Source organism: Notechis scutatus, chromosome 3, assembly GCF_049901735.1.
Source record: "Notechis scutatus isolate UNSWTSFEM ecotype Mainland chromosome 3, rNotScu1.2, whole genome shotgun sequence".
Taxonomy (NCBI): Eukaryota; Metazoa; Chordata; class Lepidosauria; order Squamata; family Elapidae; genus Notechis; species Notechis scutatus.
In genome coordinates this window covers 108,738,050-108,763,519 of record NC_142011.1, presented here as the reverse complement: position 1 = coordinate 108,763,519, position 25,470 = coordinate 108,738,050, and the positions used below count along the sequence as shown (strand labels likewise).

Genomic DNA, 25,470 nt, shown 5'->3' with positions numbered 1-25,470 from the left:
CACAGGCAAAAGATAAAGATAAAAGACGACAAACTCAGTGATATTAGGGGGCTGAAGAGCCAGATGTTTTTGGCTCTTCTGAACAATAGCCATTCAGATCTTGGAGGGTACCTAGTTCTAAATTGGCAGAGGCTGCTAAAGACAAGGTGGTGCTGCCTCCTGCAGCAGTCTGCCAGCCAAAACAGGGTGCCAGAGGGGGCTGTGCACAGTCCCCCACACCCTGTTTTGGCTGGCAGAGTGCTGCAGGAAGCCATCCAGGCCAAAAATAGGGCACGGGGGGAGGGGGGGGCTGTGTGAGGCCCTCCCACAGAGTTTTGGTTGGCAGAGGCACCATGGGCTGGCCCCGTGGCACAGATCTAAACACCCTGGCCTAGATAAAGACTCAGGCCAACTCTAGGTTTCAAAGATAAAAAAGAAATGCTGCATTTTTGTCAGTTAAAAAAGTGGACAGGCTGAACATAACACAAAGGAACCTGTCTGCTGTTAATGTTGCAGCAGAAATCATATTGTTTTGCCTGCAGTTGCATTCTTTTTTGTGTTATAGTTTCAAAGTCTGCGAAATTTAAGTTGTCTTAGCTGAATCAGCAACTTCTTTATTTCAATAATTTACTAAGAGCTACATATTTGCAGTCAAAAATAGTTTTTTTTTACTGGAATGCTTTTATAGAACAATAATGAGCAATAATAGCAACACAGAATTTCAGAATCCCTTAAATACAGAATGGTAGCTTGCAATCCCATATTTTGGGACATTTCCCCTCACAGGAAAGTCATATTTGTAATTATTCAGTTGAAGAAAGAATGTTTTGTTAAACAGTGATAGACTATACACTTCCTTGTTCCCTCCATAATTCTTTCCTCCACTACTTTATCAATAGCTGTAGGAAACTATTTAAATTATAAATAACATTATCAATTCCCTATGTATATATATATATATACATACACACACACACATATACTCACTTATATATACATTATTTAAAAAAACAAATGAAATACTGACAAGTATCTGATTCCATATAGGTTCCTTTGTAAGAGCAACAATGAGGTTTGGGATCCAATATTGACAGTATAGTTAATTCATGACTGAAAGTTGTAGGTTTGCCAGGCCCTCTGAATGCTCTTGGTGGAACTGTGCGTGTGTCTCCCTGGAAGTTCAGGAATCACTTCAAAGGTATATACACAATACATTCCACTGAAATCATACAGCTGCTAGCTTTGCTGTTATCCTGAAGTGGTGTCCACAAGGATGTTCATCTTCAAATCAAGTGCGGTGTTTGAGGATGATGGGAACTGCATAAGACAGAAAAACATCATATTTAAACCGCTTACAAAAATAATAGTCAACTAGTTTCAACCCTAAAACACCCTCGTCTTCTAATCATTGGAAGTCATCTTTACAGTTACAATATTGAAGGTACTTACTGTGGTAAGTTATGGCTTGCTTAACTATAATTTTCTTAATGACTTATAAATAAATAGGTTAACATAAGATAAATAATAAATTAGGATTTATAAAACACTTGCTAAATTCACCTAATAAAGTAAATACCGGACAAGAAAACTACATAAACCTAGTTAGTTATTCCTAAAAAAGTGTTTAACACTGGTTAATTTATTCTTAATGCAGACACAATTCACATCTAAACATTACTGTATTCTAGCATTAAGAGTGTATTCCCATTAAAGCTTAAGATGTGGAGCAAACTCTACATTAATGGCCAAACAACAGAAAGAGCCAGACATCAAAGCAGAAAGACTGAAGGAACAGGTAAGTTTTCTTTTTACCAATCAAGAATGTCATCACATTATTTTAAAGTACTAGCACCAATGCAGAACATTTTATTTACTTATTGTATTTAGAAGAATATCAGAAAGGAATACGTACCAATAATGATTAGCAGGACAACAACAGCAACCAAAGCCACAATTGCCTTCACCTGCAAATTAACACACAGAAAAGTATGTAATTAATTCCCAATTGAAGACACAAGTGATCAGCTTAATCCAGGTTCAACAACATGCCAATAATAATGAGTGTGCTCAGAAGGCGGAGCTGGCATCGCGGCAGTTGGACGGGCGATCTTTTTTTTTTTTTTTTTTTAAGCAAGTTTTATTAATTTCAAAAACAAACAAATCATCATCAACCATTACATATTTGAACCTTTTCCATTATAGATTTAACAAGTCAGATAAAACCTTATCTTATACAATACATTTCTATATTATTTCATCTATTTCTTTCTGACTTGATTATCGTCACTGTTTTTTTTTTTTTTTTTTTTTTTTTTTTTTTTTTTTTTTTTTTTTTTTTTTTTTTCTTTTTTTTTTTTTTTGGGGTTTTTTTTTTTTTTTTTTTTTTTGGGGGGGGGGGTTTTTTTTTTTGTTTTGTTTTTTTTTGTTGTTTTTTTGGGGGGGTTTGTTTTTTTTTGTTTCTTTTTTTTTTTTTTTTTTTTTTTTTTTTTTTTTTTTTTTTGCCTTGTTTTGTTGGTGGTTTGGGGGTTTTTGGGGGGGGGGGGGGGGGGGGGGTGGGGGGGGGGGGCCCCCCCCCCCCCCCCCCCCCCTCCCCCCCCCCTCCCCCTCCCGGGGGGGGGGGGGATCTTGATCCTCCAAGATCACTGTTGATATCTCAGCTGCTGGTCGGTCCCCACAGACCTAAACCGTCCCATAGAGACGGTGATTGACAAGGGCACGTCCTGTTGATCCCAGGGGCATCACAAAGTCCCTGGTTGATCCAGGGAAAGCCCTTTTTGCCAGCGGCGGAGAGGCAGCCTTACAAGCTGCTGAAGCTGGGACAGCTCCGGAATGGAAGAGATTGAAAGAAAGTCTGTCAGTTTGGTGAGATGAACTTTTACTTATTATTTCTTGGAGAGAACACCCTGAAAAAAATAAAGTGGACTAAAAGTGAAGAGGAAAGAGTTTAAGCGGTGTGATTAATTGTCAAAGTGAAAGTTTTTTTTCTTTTTCCCTTTTTATTGGAATTTTGAACTTGGCAAAGCTGTTTAACTTTAAGCTGGACTGGTACTTTTTAATCTTTTTATTTCTGTTTGTATTTCTTTCTCTTTTTTTTAACAATCCCTTTGAAAATTCTTTTTTGATTAAGACTCTTCTGCTTGATTTAAGATTTATTTTTCTCCCTTTAAAAAAAAGGGGGGGAAAAGATTTTACTTTTTTTTATTTTAGTTCCTGGCTGTAGATTGAGGAGGGGGAAGTGAAAGTGAAGGAAAGTAGTAGCACTGCCGCCCAGAGGCTTGGATACATCGTTTCTTTTTTCTTTCACTAGTTTGTGTTACAATCAAGGACAATTACAGATGATTATGCAAGGAATCCAGAAGATTGAGCAAACAATAGAAAAGACAGATGAGAAAGTGGAAAATATTCAACAGATGATGATGAAATATGAAGAAAGATTTTAAAAAATTGAAGAAGATATACAAAGAGATAAGAAAATTGGAGACTTTGATATTCGATTGAGCGATGTCGAGAAGGGCAGATGTGAACCACTAGGATGGGAAATAGATAAATCAGAATTTTATCTAAGATTTCAAAATATAGAAGGAAAAGGTGAAAACCTTGCTGAAATAATGGCAGAAATATTGGCAGAAGCACTGGAAATAACCAAAGAAAACATTATGGATGGGATGGATGAAGTGTTTCGTGTCTATACAAGATATGCAACAAGGAATAGACTACCAAGAGAATCACATTAGATTTACTAAGAAGATTATTAAGACACAGATACTCCAGGTGGTGAGAGAGAAAACACTAAAATATAAAGACAAAGAAATTGTGGTGCTGAAACAGATACCAAGAAGAGTAAAAGAGATGAGAAGAGAATATTTATTCTTGACTAAAGAGTTACTTAAAAGAGGAGTAAACTACAAATGGTTGATGCCAAAAGGCCTCTTGTTCACTTGGCAGGAACAAAGACACACAATTGACACAGTTGAAAAAGCTGAGCTATTCTATTTAGAATACTTTAGAGGAAAGGAGGAAGAAGAAAAGAAGAGTCACTAATTGAATTTCAAGAGGAGTGTATAGCAGTAATTGAAAAAGAAAAAGAAGGTGCAGTAGGCGGTGAACCCAGAGAACAATGAGAATTGAGATTTACTAGAGCAATAAAACCTTATAAAGCTTAACATGGATGAAAGAAAATTGATTTTGATTAACATAAATGGACTTAATTTGGCTACTAAAAGAAGGAAAGTATTTCAAAATGAGAAAAATTAAAATTTGACATAATCTGCTTACAAGAGGTACATATTAAAAAACAACATGAATATACTAAAACAAGGAAAACTAGGGAAATTATTTACGTCACTGGCACAATCCAAAAAAAGAGGTGTGGTATTATATATTAAAGAAACAATTTTGGCAGAACTAATCTACACAGATGATGATGGAAGGATTCTGATGGTGGAAATAATGGATAATAACGTTAAAACACTTCTAATTGCAATTTATGTCCCAAATGATAAACAAGAAGAATTCTACAGAAAATTACATACGAAAATAATTGAATTGGACTATGTTAATATTTGTATGATGGGAGATTTTAATGGAATAATTAATGACCGGTTGGATTATAAAACACAGAAAACAACAAAAAAAGTTAGAAAGATACGACCAAAATCCTTCCTTCGAATAATAGAATAATTTAACTTAAAAGATGCATGGAGAGAAATGCAGAAAGTAAGCAATATACTTTTTATTCAAACAGGCATACATCCTGGTCTAGAATAGATATGATATGGATGTCAGCAGAATTATTGACTAATGTACGACAGATTAAAATAGAAACAAGCACTTGGGCAGATCATAATCCAAGGTAAGGCTGTCCATTGTTGCCTCTGCTGTTTGTGTTAACATTGGAAGTGTTGAACAGGAATATCAGAGAAAAAAGAGAAATAAAAGGAATAAAAATTAAAAAGGAGGAATATAAATTGCAAGCTTTTGCAGACGACCTGGTATTTATATTAGAAGACCCATTGGAAACAGCACCCAAATTGATAGAAAAAATAGAAGACTATGGAAAAATAGCAGGTTTGAGAATAAATAAAGACAAAACAAAGATATTAACAAAGAATATGTTAGCAAGACAAAAGAAAGAGTTGAAAGAAATTTTAAAAATACAGGTCACAAACAAGGTTAAATATTTAAGGATACATATTACACCAAGATGTAGTACACTGAAGGAAGATAACTATGTTAAACTCAAACAGCAGATTGCGACAGATTTGATAAAATGGGAAAAACTGCAACTATCATTGATTGGGAGAATATCTACAATTAAGATGAATATATTGCCTAGAGTTTTATATTTATTCCAGACAATTCCTATTCGACTAGGGAAAGAGTTTTTTGAAGATTTAAATAGAATAGTGTTGAAATATATTTGGCAGGGTAAAAAAGCAAGAATAAAATTAAAACTGTTACAAGATGCAAGAATAAGAGGAGAGTTTGCCTTGCCCAATTGGGAGCTATATTACCAGGCGTCAAGTTTGATGTGGGTAAAGGAATGGATAACACTAAGGAACAGTAGATTATTGACTTTAGAAGGCCATGACTTGCTGTTGGGATGGCATGCCTTTTTCTGGTATAAGGGAACTAAAACACAGGGGTATTTTAGAAGACATTATATTCGAGAGGCATTGTTTTTGAACTGGGAGAAGATAAAAAGATAATATTACTTAAAAATTCCAACATGGATATCAACTATTGAAGCTTTTTCTTATCCAATAATATATAAAAAGGAACAGTTACATATGGTGAGATATTGAATGAAAAGGGTGAATCTATGCAAGCGTTGGAAGAACGGGGTGTAAAAATGAATTGGTTTTCATATTTGCAAATACACCTAGGTTTGATAAAGACTCTAAAGCAGAAGGTATTTATGATAAATTGACTGATTTAGATAAAATTTTGATGGGTACTGATGAAAAGGTAATTAAAAAACTTTATGGACATCTATTAGAATTTAAATTGGAGGAGGAACAAGTTAAAGAAATGATGATTGCTTGGGGGAAAAATTTTGGATATGGGATTGATTTAGAAAAATGGCAAAAATGGTGGTCTCAAAATTATAAAATGACAATGTCAACTGCATATAAAGAAAATTTGTATAAGATGTTTTACAGGTGGCACCTACCCCTGACCAGACTTGCGAGAATGTTTAAGAATACATCGGATAAATGCTGGAAATGTCATCAGATACCTGGTTCATATTACCATATGTGGTGGACATGCTCGGACACAAAAAAATATTGGACTAAAATCCACACATGGTTGGAAAAAATGATAAAACAGCATGTAGACTTTAAACCAGAGATCTTTTTATTGGGAGTCATACCAGATATATACAATAAAGAATTGAAATATCTGATTGTAAATGTTTTAACAGTGGATAGAATTATATTTGTGAAGAACTGGAAAAATGACAAAATACCTATGAAGGAGGAAATTATTAAAAAAATTATGGACTGTGCTGAAATGAGTAAACTGACATCTGAAATTAGAGAACAAGAAGACAAGCAATTTTATATGATATGGGATTTGTTTTATCAATGGTTGGATAAAAAGACATGGTAAGGTAACAGAATAGACAATTTTGTTATAGAAGTTTAATAGACTGATACAAAATATAATGTAGACATATATAACCATTGGATGACAGCATAATATAATATTGATGGAATAAATAGCAGGAAATTTAATAATTGATAGATAAGCATATGTTAGTTTGACAACGTGAGATTGATATAAATTGTGAACAATGATTATGAAAGGATCGCACAAAAGATTCTAAACCAACTGACACACTGTATGTACAAAATGGAAGATGGTTTTATGTTTTTTTTGTGTATTGTCTATGTATGTTTGTCTTAAAATAAAAAAAAAATTAAAAAAAAAAGAATGTGTGTGCTCAAATAATTCAAAGTGGCTGCACAGTTTCAAAATAACCTAGTCTAACCTCAAGGGTCAAAATCATGTTAAATCAGTACGTGGGTACAGGTAGTTCCTGTTCAACAACTGTTCAAAGTTATAATGGTACTGAATGAGAGGGCCCAAAGCCATTCCTTGCAGTGGTGACTGTTGTAGCATCCCCATAATCATGTGATTGCAATCTGCGGTTACCCAATCATCTTTTGAGAAATTAACTATTGGCTTCCAACAAAGTCAATGAGAAAGCTAGGAGGAGGTTGCAAGCTGTGATCATATGACTACAGGACATTGTGACAATGTTGGATTCACCTAATGGTGGGAACTGGGACTGCTGCAATTGTCACTAAGTCACTATCACATGCCATATTTTTTTTTGTAAATTTTATTTGAGTTTTCACAAAGAGAAAAAAAATACAAATAAAACATCTTTTTTGAAAGCAGCATAATCCCGGGTTACCTTTCTTCGTACAGACACAAATTCAGGTTCATGCTCATTTTTATATTGTATTCCATATCTTATTACTATTTTACATTTTCTGCATAGCTTCTCCCCTCTTTTAATTTTCTCAATTTTATTTTAATTATCTCATCTCAATTCAAATCATTGTATTTATATTTTTTGTCTGTCCTGTTTCAATTATCTATTACCTTTTCTCATTAAACAAAATTTCTCCTGTAGTTACTGATTGGAGTATGACGCCTTTATATCTTTTCCCTAAAGTTGTAACGTTCAATATAATACATAACTTCCATTCGGATTCTGCTTGGTACATTCTTAAAATACACACTGTATTCTTAAAAAAAGAAAAAAATTATAAATGTATATAATTAAAACAACATTCCATTCCAATTCAATTCTGTCATTAATATTCATTAAAGTCTTAACATCTTTAACATTACTTTTCAATTAAATATCATACTTCTATGGGAACAATTATAAGCTTTCCATAGTTAATTCCCCTCCCCTCTTCACTTATATTTTATAAAACATTAACTAATTAAAATGTTCCCGTTCCTTCCTAATTCAATTTTCTCATTTATTTTATTTCACTTATTTTATTCACAAACACTTCACTAAATTACACTATTTTATCCGTCATTTTAATCATACGTTGTTTCCAATTTTCTAAAGTTATTTCTATTACTAATATAACAATACAATCTTATGTACCTTTACAGAATCCCTTTTTCAGTTAAATTTTCACCCATTATCTCTAAATAGGTCCTGTTTCTCTATATCTTCTTCCGGTCCTTTGTAACTTCTTTTCCTTTCCTTCTTCTCTCTCCCCTTTTTACCCCCTTGTCTCTCTACCTCTATTTCTCTCTTCTGTATTCCCCTTTTCTGTTGCTTTCCAGTATTATACTTATTTTTCAAATTATTTTTCTTTTCTTTGGTTGTTTTTTTAAGTCTTAAATTCTCTTTCTCCCCCTTTCCTTTTTCTTCCCCACATAGAATTACTTGTTCATTAAAGATGGCTTCTTCTTTGTCCCAGTCTTCTTGTTTTGCAGTCTTTTCTTTTTTTTTTAAGCAAGTTTTATTAATTTCAAAAAACAAACAAATCATCATCAACCATTACATATTTGAACCTTTTTCCATTATAGATTTAACAAGTCAGATAAAACCTTATCTTATACAATACATTTCTATATTATTTCATCTATTTCTTTCTGACTTGATTATCGTCACTCTCTTTCTATGTTTCTACAAGGTTTCACCAATACTCTCAAAGACATAAACAGACACAAACATACATATAAAAAATCTTTTAGTAAAGTAACTTGGCCCCAGGTACCTCTCTTTATATGGGCTTTAATTATATTCATGCTCATCTTACAGATCATTACTTATTTTATTTACCATTCTGTATCTTCTATATAAACTTCTCCACACATTTCACTCTTCATAATTCTATCTTATTCAATCCTTCTTAATTTAAATCATTATATTTGTATCTTTGCCCATCCTTTATTATCCCTCTATCTCATTCCTTATAATGAAAAAAAAAATTTCTCCTGAAATCACTAATCAGAGTATGATGCCTTTCTATCCTCTCCCTAAATTAATTAGATTAACATTTAAAATAACACCTAATACCCAATTTGATTCTGCTTGGTACATTCTATCTACTAATTTTTACTTTTAGTAACAATAAAAACAGAGTAAAAAATCAAAAATGTTTAAATACATAATATCCTCCTAAATACGTAGTTAAATAATAAATCTAAATAATAAATCTTATAGCATTCTCATTGCCTTTCCCTTCAATATTTTATTACATTTTAAAAATCAATCATTATTAAACATTTCAACATTTTAATTTCTTACTAACTCTTAAGCCATTCTAATTTTCTATTTCTAATACAAATGTTACAGTACCATCTTGTGTACCTTGCAGAATCTTTTTAAAAAATATATGCTTACCGCATTATCCCTAGAAAAGGGAGTCATGGTCCCAGCTAAGGTGAATTGGCTTTCCTCCTTTCTTCTCCCCCCAATGCTTCCTCCCCACCACCTTCTAACGTGTGGCTTAGCCCGCAACCCTTCTCGGTTGTATCGCCTTGCCTTGTTGCTAGACATGTAACCATGCACATTTCGCGTTCTAAATTTCTGTCTGTCGCCGAAGCCCTTCAAACCAGAAGTCCCCACATGCCATATTTTATCAACATGTTGTCTAGTGATGGAGTTGCCATTGTCAATTGTCATAGTTAATCAAGGCCTAGCTGTATTTATTAGGGCTATTAAACAATCTAGGTTTGAAGGGGGAAAATTTATTCAGAGCGTATCAAGATGTTTATTTCATACTAAGCAGCAATTCTTTCAAAAAAGTGGAATCTTTTTCTGTGCTCATTGACTTGCCTGCACTCTGAAGCATCCTACAAATTCAGATCATGGCATAGACATAATGCACTTTTAGACACTATAAAGTACGAATGAAGTAAATTAATAAAGCATGGTTGCTTTCAAGCAGTAAACCAGAGTTTGCAATTGTACTACTGATTACTACAACATAGTGTATGGACAGTTTTTGTTTGTGGTTTCTTGACATAAGTAGGTTTTGTTTTTGTTTTTTAATTTTGCTGAATCTTCACAGAATTGCAAGACATAGGGCTTCTAGGAAAGATGGCAGACTGAAGACAGCTCTAAGAAAAATGGAGCCAATGTTTGCACCATGAACAAGGAGCCAATGAGTAGATTGACTCTTTTGAACTTCTCTGGACAAAGAGAGGATATGGGATTGGCCAAGCTGTTTTCCTTACAAGGAGACTGCAAGTCAGCAGTCTTCTGAGGGTGGGAGAATTGGGAGGCAAGGGAATTTGCCCTAGTTGCTCTAGCTGCACACAAGCTTTTTAAAGGAATTTTGCACATCTCTTGCTAATCGCTTTTAAAGGTTGTCTATTAATTGCTTCAAAAAAGTCCAGACACTTTCAAAGTGACAAGATTGCAAATATCATGTGTGTGTCTTCAATACTTTATGTAAGAAAATGAAGATATATCTTTACAATCTTTAAGAATTTAAAATAAACAGCAAAAAGCAAGACAAGATTTTAGCTACAGAAAGTTGTACACATATTAAGGGGTCAGAAAATGTGGGAAAAGTGGATTTTGAATATTAAGACTCTAAAATTGCACCAAAACTTTGAATCAATTATATGCTATGTCATGTCTTCTTGGGAACAATTTCTAGCACTGATTCTGAATGTGAAAAATATCAATTTCAGGAGACACACAAAGCCAAGAATCATGTGAGGCTGATCAAAGAAAGGCGCTACCTGAATAGATGGAGCAGTCAGATGATGATGTAAGCCACCCAACCCTCATATCCAGAAAGTAGAATGGACAGCAAAGAAGAGACATTATATGAGACTCCTTGCCAAGCAAGGGAGCAAATCAGGGGTGGGATTCAACCGGCGTTACTACCGGTTCGGTGATTACGTTTTAAATAAATATGATTACAGGCTCTGATTGGATTTTTTGCTGATACATGGATTGGAGAAGATGTATTGGAATTATTTATATGTTATCTAGAATGTTAGGCTTTATTAGCATTTTATCATGGCACTCTAGACCTCTTTTCTAATTTCAGGAAATTTTCTTCTTAGCCAAGATAATTTCTTTTGGTATGCAAGAATTTGCCTTTTTGGAACTAAACGACAGAGTATATTCTGAAAGTCTTAGAATGAACTTACAAGTTTTAAGAAAGATACAAACCCATCTGGGAAAGGGTGTAACATAATGCATAAATTTGTCACTTGTGGAATGTTATCTAGAATCAATCTCTTCTATTGTTCAATTCTCACATGTAATCAGTTTCTTTTATTATTTGATCAGTTGTACTCTATAAAAAGACTTGACTCTCCCTGTTACTAAACAACTACTAAATATAAATATTTGCTTTGCCTGGATTACTTGATTTGTATTTTCATATGGGCGAAGAAGCTCCTTTGCAATGATAAGGCAACCATCAAACTAGGGATCAGATCCATGCTAAAATTGGGTTGCCTGATTTCTAGCCAACATAAGGTTAAGACTTGAGTTATGAGATGGAGTTTTATATTTATTAAGAAGAGGTGAAGAAATTATGAAACTTGTTGTGATGAGAGTAAGAAGTTACTTTCTTAGGGAGTTTTTACTTTTTTTCTCTTTTTTGCATCTTTTTCCTTTTTCTTCTTCAGTTGGTATTATCTTTTATTGTTCTAATTAAAACTTTTAATAGACATTTTAAAAGATAAAATTGAAAATGAAAGGTATAGAAAGGTAAAAGAAATAAACAAAACTGGTCAAATAAACCACAATTTCAATTTTTAAGAAACAAAATAAGCCTTACCTTGCAGCCTCGCCACCACATTTGTCTTCTGAGCTGTTTGGATCTGTTACTAAAAGCTGTTGCATTATCTGATAAGCTTTCTGCACCAGATAAAGAGACAGAGAAACAGAATTGAACATAGTGGTAAGATAAAGCTTTTGCCTATATCCTGATTTAAAAAAAAAAAAAAACCAGGGAAGGGTCATGAACAGAGACAGAGAATTCTGCACAATTTCTTTCTTCATAGGAAATCCAAGAAGAACAACCAAACTCTATCTAGGTAGTTCTTGCTTAACATCCATTTGTTTAGCAATCATTTACAGTTAGGACAGTGCTGAACTAGGATTTAAAAAAATGGGTCCTCACAGTTGCAACTGTCAGTTGTTCCCGCAGTCACATTCAGATGAACAGGGATTGGCTTGCAATTATGAGATCATACAAATCTGTGCTCACATGTTTGCCATTTGCAACCTTCAGTGCTGGCTTCTAACAAGCAAAGTCAATAGGGAAAGCAGCAGAAGATTGTGAATGGCAATCACATGACTTCAGGATGCTGCAACCATGAAAGGATTTGTCTACAACAGCAACTGGGATGGGCAGAACTGTTGACATAAGTCAGCTGGTCATGCAACATTGCATCTTTCTTACCATTGCATTGTTTAGTGATGGAGTTTTCAATCCCAATTACCATTGGCAAGCGAGGACTACATGTAGTTTATGTTACTAACAAGCTCTGCTCTAGATCATTAGTTCTATAATTACTATATATTTGGAAATGAAGACAAAGTTGTTTAGTATAACTTTTGAATTAAGAGACATTGCTACTTATTTACTGGTTGTCACATCTGAGAGTTATTATGGATGATTTTTTTCAATCTTTACTATTATCATACCATTAATATTTTAGTGTACTTGACACCACAAGCCACCAAGAGTCTTTTAATTGCTGTGGATGGGAATGTAACTAATAAAGAGATCATTTACAGAATTGCATCATAATAATAAAAGGCATAATCAAGATAATAAGTCTCATGATGCCCTCTAGCAGGTTGTAATCTGCAACTGAAAGAGAGAACTGACAAACAAGAGAAATGACTCATCTGTAGCACAAGAATGGGAGGTCTGTTTCCTATAAATAGCTGTTTTTTTTAATAATAAAGTTTTATTTGGGTTTTCACACATACAAAATACAAGTAAAACATCTTTTTTGAAAATATCATGGTCCCGGGTTGAACTTCTTTATACAGACACAAAACTCAATTTCATGCTCCTTTTTGTATTCTATTCCATATCTTATACTATTTTACATTTTCTATATAGTTTTTCCCCTCTTTTAATTTTCTCAATTTTATTTTGATTATCTCATCTCAATTCAAATCATTATATTTATACTTTTGTCTGTTCTGTTTCAATTTCATATTATCTTTTCTCATTAAACAAATTTTCTCCTGTAGTTACTAATTGGAGTATGACACCGTTATATCTTTTAATTACATCCATTCAACTCTTATTTAAACTTCAATATATACCTTAAGTTTATGACCTTCAATATAATACATAATACATAACTTCCAATCAAATTCTGCTTGTACATTCTTATAATACACACTATATTCTTTAAAAAAAAAAGATTGTAAATATATGTAATTATAAACCCTCATTCCATTCCAGTTCAGTTCTATCATTATCATTAAAATCTTAACATCTTTAACACTTTTCAATTAAATATCATACTTCCTTAAAAACACATATAATCTCCATAATTAATTTTTCCCTTATTTCTCTTCACGTTTTATAAATCATTAAATATACCTTTTGTTACATTTATTTGACAAGCATTCCGCTGAATTACGATAGCTATTTTATCAGACATTTTAATCATACATTGTTTCATATTAGCACAATTGAGAAAGTCCAGAAATATTTCACAAGAAGAGTTCTCCACTCCTCTACTCGTTGTAGAATACCTTATGCCACCAGACTTGAAATTCTAGAACTTGAAAACCTTGGAATACGCCGCCTTCGGTCTGACTTAAGCATGGTATATAAAATCATACATTGCAATGTCCTACCTGTCAATGAATACTTCAGCTTCAACCATAACAACACAAGAGCACACAATAGATACAAACTCAAAGTAAACCGCACCAAACTTGATTGCAGGAAATACGACTTCAGCAATAGAGTGGTAAATGTCTGGAATACTCTACCCGACTCTGTAGTTTCTTCCCAAACCCCAAAAACTTTAACCTTAGACTGTCTACTATTGACCTCACCCCTTTCCTAAGAGGTCTGTAGGGGCGTGATAAAGCGCACCAACGTGCCTACCGTCCCTGTCCTATTGTTTCTCTTATTCTTTTATTTTCTTATATGTACCCATTTCATGTATTCACAACTATGTATACATTTATACTTATTATCTTGTAAACAATTGGCAAATCAAATAAAAAATAAAAAAATAAATATTTTCTAAAATTATTTCTGCTTCTAATATAACCATACTATCGTATGTACCTTTGCAGAATCCCTTTTTCCATTAAGTTTTCACCCATTATCTCTAAATAGGCCCTGTTTCTCTATATTTTGCTTCTGTCCTTTATAACTTCTTTTCCTTTCTTTCTTCCCTCTCATCTTCTCCCTCCCCTTGTCTCTCTAGTTCTAATTCTCTCTTCTGCATTTCCCTCTTCTGTTGCTTTCTGATTTTATACTTATTTTTCACTCTATTTTTTTTTGGAGTTGTTTTTCCCAATCTTAAACTTTCCATTCTCTTTTCCCCCTTTCCTTTTTTCCCCCCATCTAGGATTACTTGTTCATTAAAGATGGCTTCTTCTTTCTCGCAATCTTCTTGTTCTGCAGGCATTTCTTGTTGTTTCTCATAATTCGAAATCTCCATTTCTAAAAACTGAAATACGAAACCAAAAGAACCTCTCCCTTCTTGTGCATCTTCTTTGTACTTTTTAAGTTCCATTTTCAGTTCTTCTAAAAGTGGAGCCATTTTAAACAGTTTTAAACAACCACCCGATTGATTTTAGTCATTCAAAACAATAACCAAGAATCCAGAAATCATCAAGTAATCCAGATAGTCCCGAGTTATATCTTCTTATTTCTTTTTCGACTCTCTCTTCCTGGGGTTTTTGTTGCAATATTTCAGTTAGAATGTATCTTTTGGAAGTCTTGTTGAGATTTTGCTGTAAGTTCTTTTTTAATTTCAGGCAGTCTCCTCCCTTCCAGATCCTGTCTTTTTATTCTTTTTCTCTCCTTTCCTGTTTTCAAAAGCTTTTAATTATCCAGAAATCTTTATTATCCCTTTGATTTTTTATTTTCAGCATTAAATGCCTATTGATGTCAAAGTGGATTTTTTTCCAATTTCTTGCTTAAGTCTCTTAGCGGTCAGTATAGGAAAAGGAGAAAACCAAATCTTTTCCCTTTTCTCTCTCCTTCGCAGCTTAAAAATCTTCTTAGGGAACAATGTTATTGTTTTTTAACAGTTTCATTTCCAGGGTACCTTATTTGTTGCTTTTGCTGTTTGACCCGGTCAACCAAAACTTTCTCTTCTTATCTTCCTCCTGCACATTCTTTTCCGGTCGAGTTCTTCTTTGTGGTGGCCATTTCTGACCACTGCTGCAACCGCCTTCGGGAAAGGGAGTAATGGCCAGCTGTGGAGGAGAGATGCGGCTCTCCTCAACCCTGCTGGTGGTCTCGCCCCTCTTCACCACCTCTACGGGGTGGCTTAGCCCTGAAACCAGCCGGCTCAGGGTGCTCCAGCGGTGAGCACAGATCGAAGCCTCGCAGAAACGAGGTTTCGGTCTGTCGCTGAAGAAGCTCAAACCAGAAGTCTATAAATAGCTGTTTTTGTCTTTCCACGTTACATTTAGCAACAAGGACTATCTTTTCAAAGGTCTATGAGATATTCAGAGCCATTTTTCTTAAAAAGCATGGTAAACTGAGCTTTAAAATTAAAAAATTCTCCCATGAACAAGCTAGCTCTAAATCAGACACAACAGTATCACTATTATATACCCAGGAACCCATGTATGCAACAGGGAACCTAAGAAATAAGAACAGATAATGAAATCCAAGTATGCTGAGATCAGGTAATATGAAAGACATGGTGTTCCTGGAACTCAGTTTCATCTTCTAAAAGGGACGAGGAAAAATACCAACCTGACTTATCTTGCAAATCATCCAGCCGCTCTCCTCTCTCTATCACCTTGGTGATATTTTCTTGCATGACATCAATAACTTCATCAACCTGGTTTTGAACTCTGGGTTAAAAATATACATAAGGATGCATCACATGACCAAGGAATTTGTCATCAATACCAGAAAATGCTACTGAACTGATATCCTGCAGTCTAGATGCTGAGTGGGAATGATAGGAGTTGTAGCCCAATTTATTCAACAGCTCTGAATCTGAATTGAGTGTGATATAGTTAATATCAAATATTTTTAGTGTGCAAAGTCTTTAAATTCTTTATATAATGGTTAAAGAATATACTGTAAATAGCAACATGTCAATTTGTTTTTCAAATAGGCATCTGAATTGATAATTATCTGCCCAAGTCCAATATGGAATCGCAAGGGTCCTCTTTGTAGACTTCAGTTCAGCATTCAATACCATCATTCCAGACATTCTTCTAACTAAACTAAACCAGCTAGCAGTATCTGAACACACTTGTAAATGGATCATAAGCTTCCTAACAGACAGGAAGCAGCAGGTGATGCTAGGCAGAATCACATCTGATAACTGTACAATTAGCACACACACACACACACCCCCGCCCAAGGCTGTGTGCTTTCTACACTTCTCCCTGTATACCAATGACTGCATCTCAAATGATCCATCTGTTAAAATACTGAAGTTTGCAGATGATACAACAGTGATTGGTCTCATTCAAGACAACGACAAATCCACATACAGATGGGAGGTTGTACAACTTGCCTCGTGGTATGAAATCTGGAACTGAACACACTCAAAACCATAGAAATGGTGGATCTGGAACTGAACACACTCAAAACCATAGAAATGGTGGTAGGTTTTAGGAGAAACCCTCCCATACTACCATCTCTTGCAATACTAGACAACACAGTATCAACAGTAGAGACCTTCAAATTTCTAGGTTCTATCATATCACAAGACCTAAAATGCACACCTAACATCAAAAACGTTATCAAAAAAGCACAACAGAGAATGTTCTTTCTGTGCCAATTCAGAAAGCTCAAACTGCCCAAGGAGCTGCTGATACAGTTCTACAGAGGAACTGAGTCTGTCATCTGCACCTCTATAACTGTCTGGTTTGGTTCTGCAACCCAACAAGTCCCAGACTCCAGAGAGTAATTAGGACTGCAGAAAAAACAATTACTACTCAGGACCTGTATACTGCACGAGTCAAAAAGAGGGCTGTGAAAGTATGTATAGACCCCTCACATCCCAGACATAAACTGTTTCAACTCCTACCCTCAAAGCGATGCTACAGAGCACTGCACACCAGAACAACTAGACACAAGGACAGTTTTCCCCCTGAACGCCATCACTCTGCTAAACAAATAATTCCCTCAACACTGTCCAACTATTTACAACGTCTGCATTACTATTATTATTAATCTTCTCATCACTCATTGCCCATCCCCTCCCACTTGTGATTGTATGACTGTAACTTTGTCACTTGTATCCTTATGCTTTATATTGACTGTTTCCTAATATGATTTGATTGCTTATTGTACCCTATGACTATTATTAAGTGTTGTACCTTGACTCTTGACGAATGTATCTTTTCTTTTATGTACACTGAAAGAATTTGCACCAAGACAAATTCCTTGTGTATCCAATCACACTTGGCCAATAAAGAATTCTATTATTAAGGCAGAACTTGAATTGAACTCAACTTATTGAATAAATTGAAAAAGTTGCAAGTAAGCATGTAAAGAATATATATCAAAGTATAATACTTGTTAGATCCCCACTAACCACACTGTTCATCCTTTCTTGAATTCTCAAGTGCACATTTATGCCCACAATAGTTTCACAAGCAATATTTTAGATATTCTGGCACCTTTGTAGGTAAGAATAAGAATCTTGAATTGTGACTAAAAAAAAAGCAATTAGAATGGCTGTTGCGAAGCTAATATAAAAATAGACTTATTCACTTCAATGATGTCATCTTGCTGCTACACCCTTGAATCCCTTTTAGTCTTCACAAACCCAAATCTGTGTCTCCTTCAGTTATAAAATGTTTGCCCATATCTGATATATGTAAAAACAAATATATAGCTTTCATATATATGGAAGCAGTTAAAAAAGAAGCAAAGAAAGGCAGTTAGTGATTGTTTTGTTTAGCAAATGTTCAGTTATGCCAGTGACATAACTCTGCAACTATTCCTTGCATTTACGACCATTGTAGGTTTGTAAAACAAAGAAATATCAAAACAGTCACAGATCAGTTAGCAGCCACTCCGCTTAATAACTGAGTTGTCACAACTAAACAAGGACTACTGTACCTGTATTTCTAGAAGGCCGTGGATTCTGTTCTGCGTTATAGTAGATACAGTATATAAGATGCTGGCTCAAGGGAAATAAATTGAAAAATGTGCAATGAAGGAGGATAGTTTTGCTAATCCCCAACAAAAGGAACTATTAATTAGGACTTCACCAAAGCATATAGCATAAATTCCTATTGTTACTCCTGCATAACTGGTAAAGTTGATTATTTTCCTACTTTTAATTAATTTTCCCTACCACTTTGAGTCTATTTATTTATATTCTCCTGTGAAATTGTATACTGAGAAGAATGTGTAGAAAACAGGATCCCAACCTATGCCGGTACTGGCATCAGCGCCTGTATGAAAAGGGGCCTCGGGACCTCACCGAAGACTTTTACAAAAAGGGGGGGGGGGGGGGGGGGAAGGCGGTGGGGCTTCTGGGGGGGAGGGGAGGGGAGGGTGAGCCAAAAAGCTCATGCGGAGCTTGCCGGTGAGCCACCCTGAAAAGCCGCGGGGGGATTTTTCACAAAGATGGGGGGCGCCGGTGAGGGGGTAGGACTGTTCCGGACGGTCCGGGCGGGAGTGCCCTGTGTATAAAGATAGAAGAGGGACGTTGTCTAAATGATAAATTTTAAAATATTAAAGTACTGAAAGAAATGGGATTTTTCCAAAATACAAGGTTCATTATTTTATGAACAGGTAGTCTAGGAAACAGTAATTCAGTTCACCTGATAAAGTATGATTGCAGAACAGTTAAATTAGTGGGACATGAAAATTAAGCAAAAATAGATTTCACTTGCCACAAAGTACTTACTGTCTGATCTTGTCATTCTTGGGTCCAAACCTTGGACCTGATGGTCCTCTCCTACAAAATGATTAAAGTTAAATTGTTACCTTTATTTCCCAGAATGAGTGACAAATAATATGGCTGATTAATGGACGGCTGTTTGAAATTTGAAAGCATTCAGAAGAAACAGCCCAATCCTGGAAGCTCTGTAAAGACATCTGGCAGAATTTTCAGCCTTACACTGAAGAGTTCATAGTAGCTATTACTGACAATCACAATAAGTTGTGCAATACTTTGCCTGGCATTTATAAGGAACCCTTGAGATCAAAGCACATAGAACAGGCAAAAACAATGGTGCATGAGACCTAGGATTTGATGGTTATCTCTAGTCTGGTTTGGAAACACTTACAAGAAAAAGTCCTCTTCTTCATCTGAATCTTCCTCTAGGAGGTTTCTCTGCAAACACAGAAGATTGATACATGGATGAAAAAGAATATTTCTACTAATGGGTATTTTTATTCAAAAAGGAATTTCAAAAGAATATTTCTAGACTGAAAAATTAATTAATACAACTTTTGTCAGAATGTAATGCTGACACAATGTATGGCAGTCATCTCCAACCTCCTTGGCACCTGGGACCAGTTTTGTGCAAGACCATTTTTCCATGGGCTGGGGCTGGGTGGGGAAGAGTGCACAACCTAGATAACTCTCATGCTCGGTTTATGGTAAGGTTTGTGCTCCTGTGAGAATCCAATGCCTGATGATCTGAGGTGGAAGTGGGGCAGTGATGTGTGCCCTAGGGAGTGGCTGCAAATACAGATGAAACTTTGCTTGCTCACCTCAAACTATCCGCCCCAGTTCCTAACAGGCCATGGACCGGTAACTGGTCCATGGCCTGGGGGTTGGGGACCACTGATATGTGGTATTTGATATCCACAAAAAGACAATACAAGACAGAATCATTAGGTCTTCCTTTTGAATTATAAATCACGTATACTTGTGAATAAGCCCATCCATACATAAGCCTACTTTCAATTTTTTAATCAAAATGCCATGAAAAATGTGTCACCATAGATAAAATAACCTACATTTTTCAATGGTATTTTGGTTAAAAATCTTGAGGACTTGTTTATTTGAGGATACGCTTGTAAGTACAGATAGGAAATATGGGTACTTTTAAAAACTATTTCTGTATATACACCTGCGAATAAGGGCAATTTTGGGACGTATGTTGGCACCTAAAATTCTTGGTTATCTGCAAGTGTATATGGTGCTCTGAAAAATGGCTTTGAAAGGTAAAAATAAGAGTGCCAATCTTGGTTTTGTCACATACCTTATATAGTTTTGTTTTCAAGATTTGTAATATATAATCTGTTTCATTGCTTTTGCTTAATATTCCTAGTTTGTTTTGCCAGAATTTCAATCTTTTCCCCTAGGATCTTTAAAAAAAAGAGACATTCCTTGGGTGAGGGGGAACTATCAACAGTTATCTCAATCTAACTGTACAAAATGTATACAACTCCCCTAATACCGTCTCATATTAAAGTGAAGACTGGTTTCATCATTCAACCAATGGTGGATTGAATGGACCCTGCAGGTCATGTCCCAACAAGGTCATGAATACAGAAAGGGGTTGATCTGAGTTCCAACAATTTGAGAAACAACAGCTGCAGGGAGTAGAACTTGCTTTTTTCCTTCACTCTCCTTCTCCGTTGCTGGATGGTGAATGTTGAGGAGCTATAGTGGACTATACTTGGAAAATCACCACTTTAGACCTTTAATAGATCCTGCTATTCTTTGAAAAGTTCAGACCAATTTAGGTAGCAATACTATCCTATGTATTAAAAACTAGAGCTGGGGCTCTGTGGACTCTTCAATTTTTCTTGTAAGGAATGAGGTATTCCTCTATGCCTCATTACTGATAGTTCATCAACATCTTGAAAATCACAGGTTCATTAGTTCTGAATTTGCCCTAATGCCTGCCCACCTAGAAGTTTGAAAGCAGGGAAATGCAAGTAGATAAACAGTGGGAAGGTAATAGGGACATGAAAGGAGCCCCCTCGGGAATCACCTGGGCAACAGTGATGTCAATGGCTAATCCTTACAATTCAGAAGCACCTTGGTAGATGCTTATGACACGGATGAGAGCTGCTTTTTTAAAATATTATACAACTCCTAGCAATTATTTCCAAGAATCTTCTAAAAGCATTATTAAAGCCATTTCACCAGCAGGCCACACATTTAAATCATACCACAATAACTACCCAAATGCACTCACCCTCTCACTTTTGATTGACCCAGTAACATCATCATCATTGAGGTGACGCTTGAATTTTGGAGGCATGTTTTCATAACAGTGCTATCTTTTTGTCCTAGTAGAAAAAAAAGATGACATTCTAGTCAGTCTATCAGGTTTTAGTTCTCAAATTATAAGACTTTAATGATTGGCTACAATGATTCCTGTATTTGTTCTATCCCACTAATAAGATAAATCATTACATGAAAGCAATATGAGGTCTGGGAATTTCCAGTATAGTTTGAAGAAACTTTTTATAATTCATGAATAATTTTATTTTTAAACCACTGCAGAAATATTGTTCAAATCAAGAATTAAGTTCAGGAACGTCCGGTTTGAAGGGCTTCGGCGGCGGTAGGAATCCGCAATCGTGCGCGATTCCTGCTGCGCTCGCCGCTGGCGTGCCCCCGATCCAGCTGGATTTGGGGGTTAATAGTCACCCCGTAGAGGTGACTGAAGATAAAGGGGGCCCAGCAGGGGTCCGGGGGGATCGCAACCCCCCTCCTCACCTGGCTCAACTCCTTTCTCCAAAAGCGGTGGAGCGGCGGTCAGCAATGGCCGCCACAAAGAAACTTTCATCCGGATAAAGACTGTGCAGGAGGAAGCTGAGAAAGTGAAAGTTTTTGGCTGAACTGGGATAACAAGTAACATCTAAATACCCTGGAAATTCAACGTTTTTTTTAAAGATACATTGTTCCCTAAGATGATCGTAAAAAAGCCACGGAAGAAAGTTTAAAATGGAAAGTTTTTTCTTTTCTCACTCTCCTTCCCTACGGAAATAGCAGAAGGAAATCGGAAAAACCCGTCTTGGCAACAGAAGGTAATTAAATTTGAAAAATAAAACCAAGGGGGCATTAAAGATTTCTGAACACTGGAATCAAAATTTAAAAATTCTTTTTTTTGCTATAAGTGGGAAGGGAGAGATAAAGAACTTATATTAAGATTTTGCTGGAGGAGATTGCTTGGAGCTTATAAGACCAGAGACAAACTGCAATAGTACTTCAAAAAATACATTTTGGAACTTTGCAATTGATTCTACCCCAAGAAGAGAAAGTATAAAAAGGAGAAAGTGCTAAATGAAACAGTTTGTGTTGATTAGGGTTGCTTGGTGACTTTGGGACTTTTGGAAACTATTTTTTGAAAGACTAATAACTTTTGGGTTGTTTAAACATTTTTACAATGGCATCTGTTGAAGAATTGAAAATGGAATTTCAAAAGTTAAGAGAGGAGGAACAAGAAGGGAAGGGCTCTTCTGGATCTGTTTTTCACTTTCTGGAAATGACGATTTCTACCTACCAGGAATTACAACAACAAGAAAGTTGGGATGAAGAAGAAGAAGCCATCTTTGACAAACAAGTGACTTTGGTTGAGGAAGAAAGGGGAAAGAGAATGGAGAATTCAAGACTTAAAAAAACAACCAAAAAAAGGGAAAATAAGGTGAAAAATCGATACAATGTCAGAAAGCAACAGAAAAGAGGAATACAACAGAGAGGGGAGATTAAGAGGGTGGAGACTAAGAGATGGGGGAGTAAAAAGGCTAGATTGGACAAGAAAAGAAGGGGAAAAGGGAAGAGAAGTCACAAAGGCTTGAAACAAGATGTAAAAAAACAGATCTTTTTCAGAGACAAAGGGTAAAATACAATTAAAAAGAAATTCTACAAAAGCACACAAGATTGTATTGTAGTATTGTTGAAATAGAGTTAGAAAATTGGAATATTATATGATTTAATAAAATATTAAAGGAAATATGTAAAATGTTTAAGATTTAATGATAGAGTTTAATTTGCTTTGGATTATTGTTTCAACCATATTATAAACGTATTATTTTATTGTTTTTTTTTTATCTGAAACAATGTTAGAAAATTGGATCTTTATAGGATTTAACAAAATACCAAAATGCATAAAGTTTAATATACTATGGATTATTGTTTCAATTATATTATAAATTTATTACTTTCCTATCTTAAAATGTAGTAGGTAGTTTTAGAATGTGCTAAGCAGAATCAGAATGAGAATTATATATTATTCTAAGTGTTAAATTTAGGGGAAAGATATAAAGGCATCATACTTCAATTAGTGATTACAGGAGAAATATTGTGTTAATAAGAAAAGAAAAATGGATGATTACAGAAGGGACAAAAGATATCAGTATAATGATCTAAATTGAGATGAAATAAAATAGAATTAAGAGAGTGAAAAGAGGGGAGAAGCCATATAGAAAATATAGAATGGTAAATAAGATATGAAATGGTATATAAAGTGAGCATGAATTTGATGTATGTCTGTACCAAAAGATGTAACCTGGGACTAGGCCGCTTTCCAAAAAGAAGTTTTATGTTTTCATGTTTTGTGTTTTGTTTATGTTTGTTTATTGAAAATTAATAAAATTCATTAAAAAAAAAGAATTAAGTTCAGATTGTAAAATATATCCCTCTTCTAGCTATATACTAATTAAATCCCCATTAGTTCCTAAAGCCTTTTATGCATGCACAATAAATTTGGTAAAAAGATTCTAAAATATCAGTTATTGGTTTTGGTCCTATGAATGGAAAAGATGTAAAGGTTATTTTAAAATAATTTCTTCTATCCCACTAATAAGATAATATGCAACAATTCTTTAATCAGCAATACTGTCAAAGGGCTGGCTAGGAAAATAGTTTTCTATATACTGTTATATACTGTTTAAAACTGAAAGGGAAAGCCTTTTCAATCTACCATTAGTTCCAATTATGCTTTTGTACACCTAGAGACATCCTTAAACACTTGAGCAAGGACTATTTTTTAATCAGATCATTATTTGATAAATTTCATTTCCAAAAATGGTCAGATGCTTTAAGGAAATTTACAAAGCCTGAAAGTAACGCCTTTCCTACCAATATCCCTCCAGACCTTGTATGCAGAATATGACATTGATTTATTTCAAGTGTCCCCCAAAACACTGATGATGATGCATCAAAATACCATTTGCAAAATATAAACTATCACGAACCATTACATTATTACTATCTCCAGTGCCTTGAATACTTTCAGTGAAAAGACAGCACCTCAATTTGCTCAATTACAGGTATCTCAGCATGGAAAGAAACATACTGTATGCTTTTGTGACCTACAATGGCCAGAGGCAGGGTGACTTAAGGACAACCCCATTTTTTCAATCTGAAGCTTAAGTAGCTTCAGGAATTCCATCTTCCTTAATTTGCACTGCCAACATGGAATGCAGCTTTACTGCTTCTGCCCAGTCTTCATTACACCTACTCCTACCATTCTTCTGTACACAAGTGTACACAAGCTGGCCGTTCCTATGTCTTTTACATATTTTTCTATGCAAGCCTGCCTCTTTTAACATGTTTTAATGTAGCTTCCCTCTCCACACACACCCCCCTCCAAGCTCAGTGTCCCACCTCGAGGGCTTTTTAAAAAAAACTGCTCCTCTATGACTCCTTTCCTCTTCATCTCTCACTCGTCTCCAGCCGTCCATCCCGCTCTTCCCAAAAGCCCACCCGCGAGGCACTCGTCCTCTCCGGGCTTCGCAGCCTTGCTAGTTTCTTTCCCTATTGGCCATTTCGCCATTCCTGCCTCGCCCCCGGGATACTTGCTTTCTCTCCTCCCAAAGGGATCTTCGGCTTCCTCCCGCATCCGAAGTTTCCCACGAGCCAGCGCCCGCCAAACTCGAGAGCCTCCTCTTATCATCCGCCCCCCCCCTCTCCCCGCGCGCCTTTATTTATTTCCTCGCTCACCTGTTTCCCTTTCAGGCCGGTGCGGAAATGGCCGGTCCGAGGAAGAGGAGGAGTTGTCGTCGTCAGCTCCATCGATCGCTCGGCGCGCCTACCTCCTCAAGGGGTGGAGCCGAGCGCCCAGGATATCGATAAAGACGCCGGTGACGTGAGCCCTCTCGGCTACCGTAATAGCGATTTTCGCCCGCTGGGTGGCGATCTGAGCTGAAGCGGAAGGAAGACAGCGAGGTCGGCAGAACTGGGGGGTCTTTCATTTACAGCCTCCTTCTGACCAATGGAAAAGACCGCGCCTGTGTTAATTAAGGGCAAATGGGCCTACTACTCCCTTAAGCCTGGTTTGCTGAACTCGCCACGATCGGCTTGCGGTATACGAATCGGGTGTGCGGTTTCACTTGTATACCGACTAATAGTTACTGGTTTGAG

The 25,470-nt window shown here is 35.7% G+C and overlaps 1 protein-coding gene across 1 annotated transcript; it reads right to left on the bottom strand.

The window, feature by feature from the left end:
- Positions 1 to 567: 567 nt before the first annotated feature.
- On the bottom strand, positions 568 to 25,169 carry VAMP4 (vesicle associated membrane protein 4). The gene is made up of 8 exons (XM_087960935.1): positions 25,051 to 25,169; positions 21,296 to 21,389; positions 19,427 to 19,473; positions 19,045 to 19,095; positions 15,915 to 16,015; positions 11,772 to 11,851; positions 1,892 to 1,943; positions 568 to 1,296 (listed from the first exon to the last, which is right to left on the bottom strand). The coding sequence occupies exons 2-8, from the start codon at positions 21,359 to 21,361 to the stop codon at positions 1,268 to 1,270; spliced, it is 426 nt and encodes a 141-aa protein (XP_087817061.1). The 5' UTR covers positions 21,362 to 21,389; positions 25,051 to 25,169; the 3' UTR covers positions 568 to 1,267.
- Positions 25,170 to 25,470: the final 301 nt, after the last annotated feature.

What these genes read in the sequence shown, in the direction of transcription:
- VAMP4 (XM_087960935.1), bottom strand. Translation starts at nt 21,361, where the DNA reads ATGCCTCCAAAATTCAAGCGTCACCTCAATGATGATGATGTTACTGGG. An exon ending in GGTCAATCAAAAGTGAGAGG is followed by an intron (nt 19,474 to 21,295) that starts GTGAGTGCATTT and finishes CTGTGTTTGCAG; the next exon opens with AGAAACCTCCTAGAGGAAGA. An exon ending in TGTCCTGCTAATCATTATTG is followed by an intron (nt 1,297 to 1,891) that starts GTACGTATTCCT and finishes TGTCTTATGCAG; the next exon opens with TTCCCATCATCCTCAAACAC.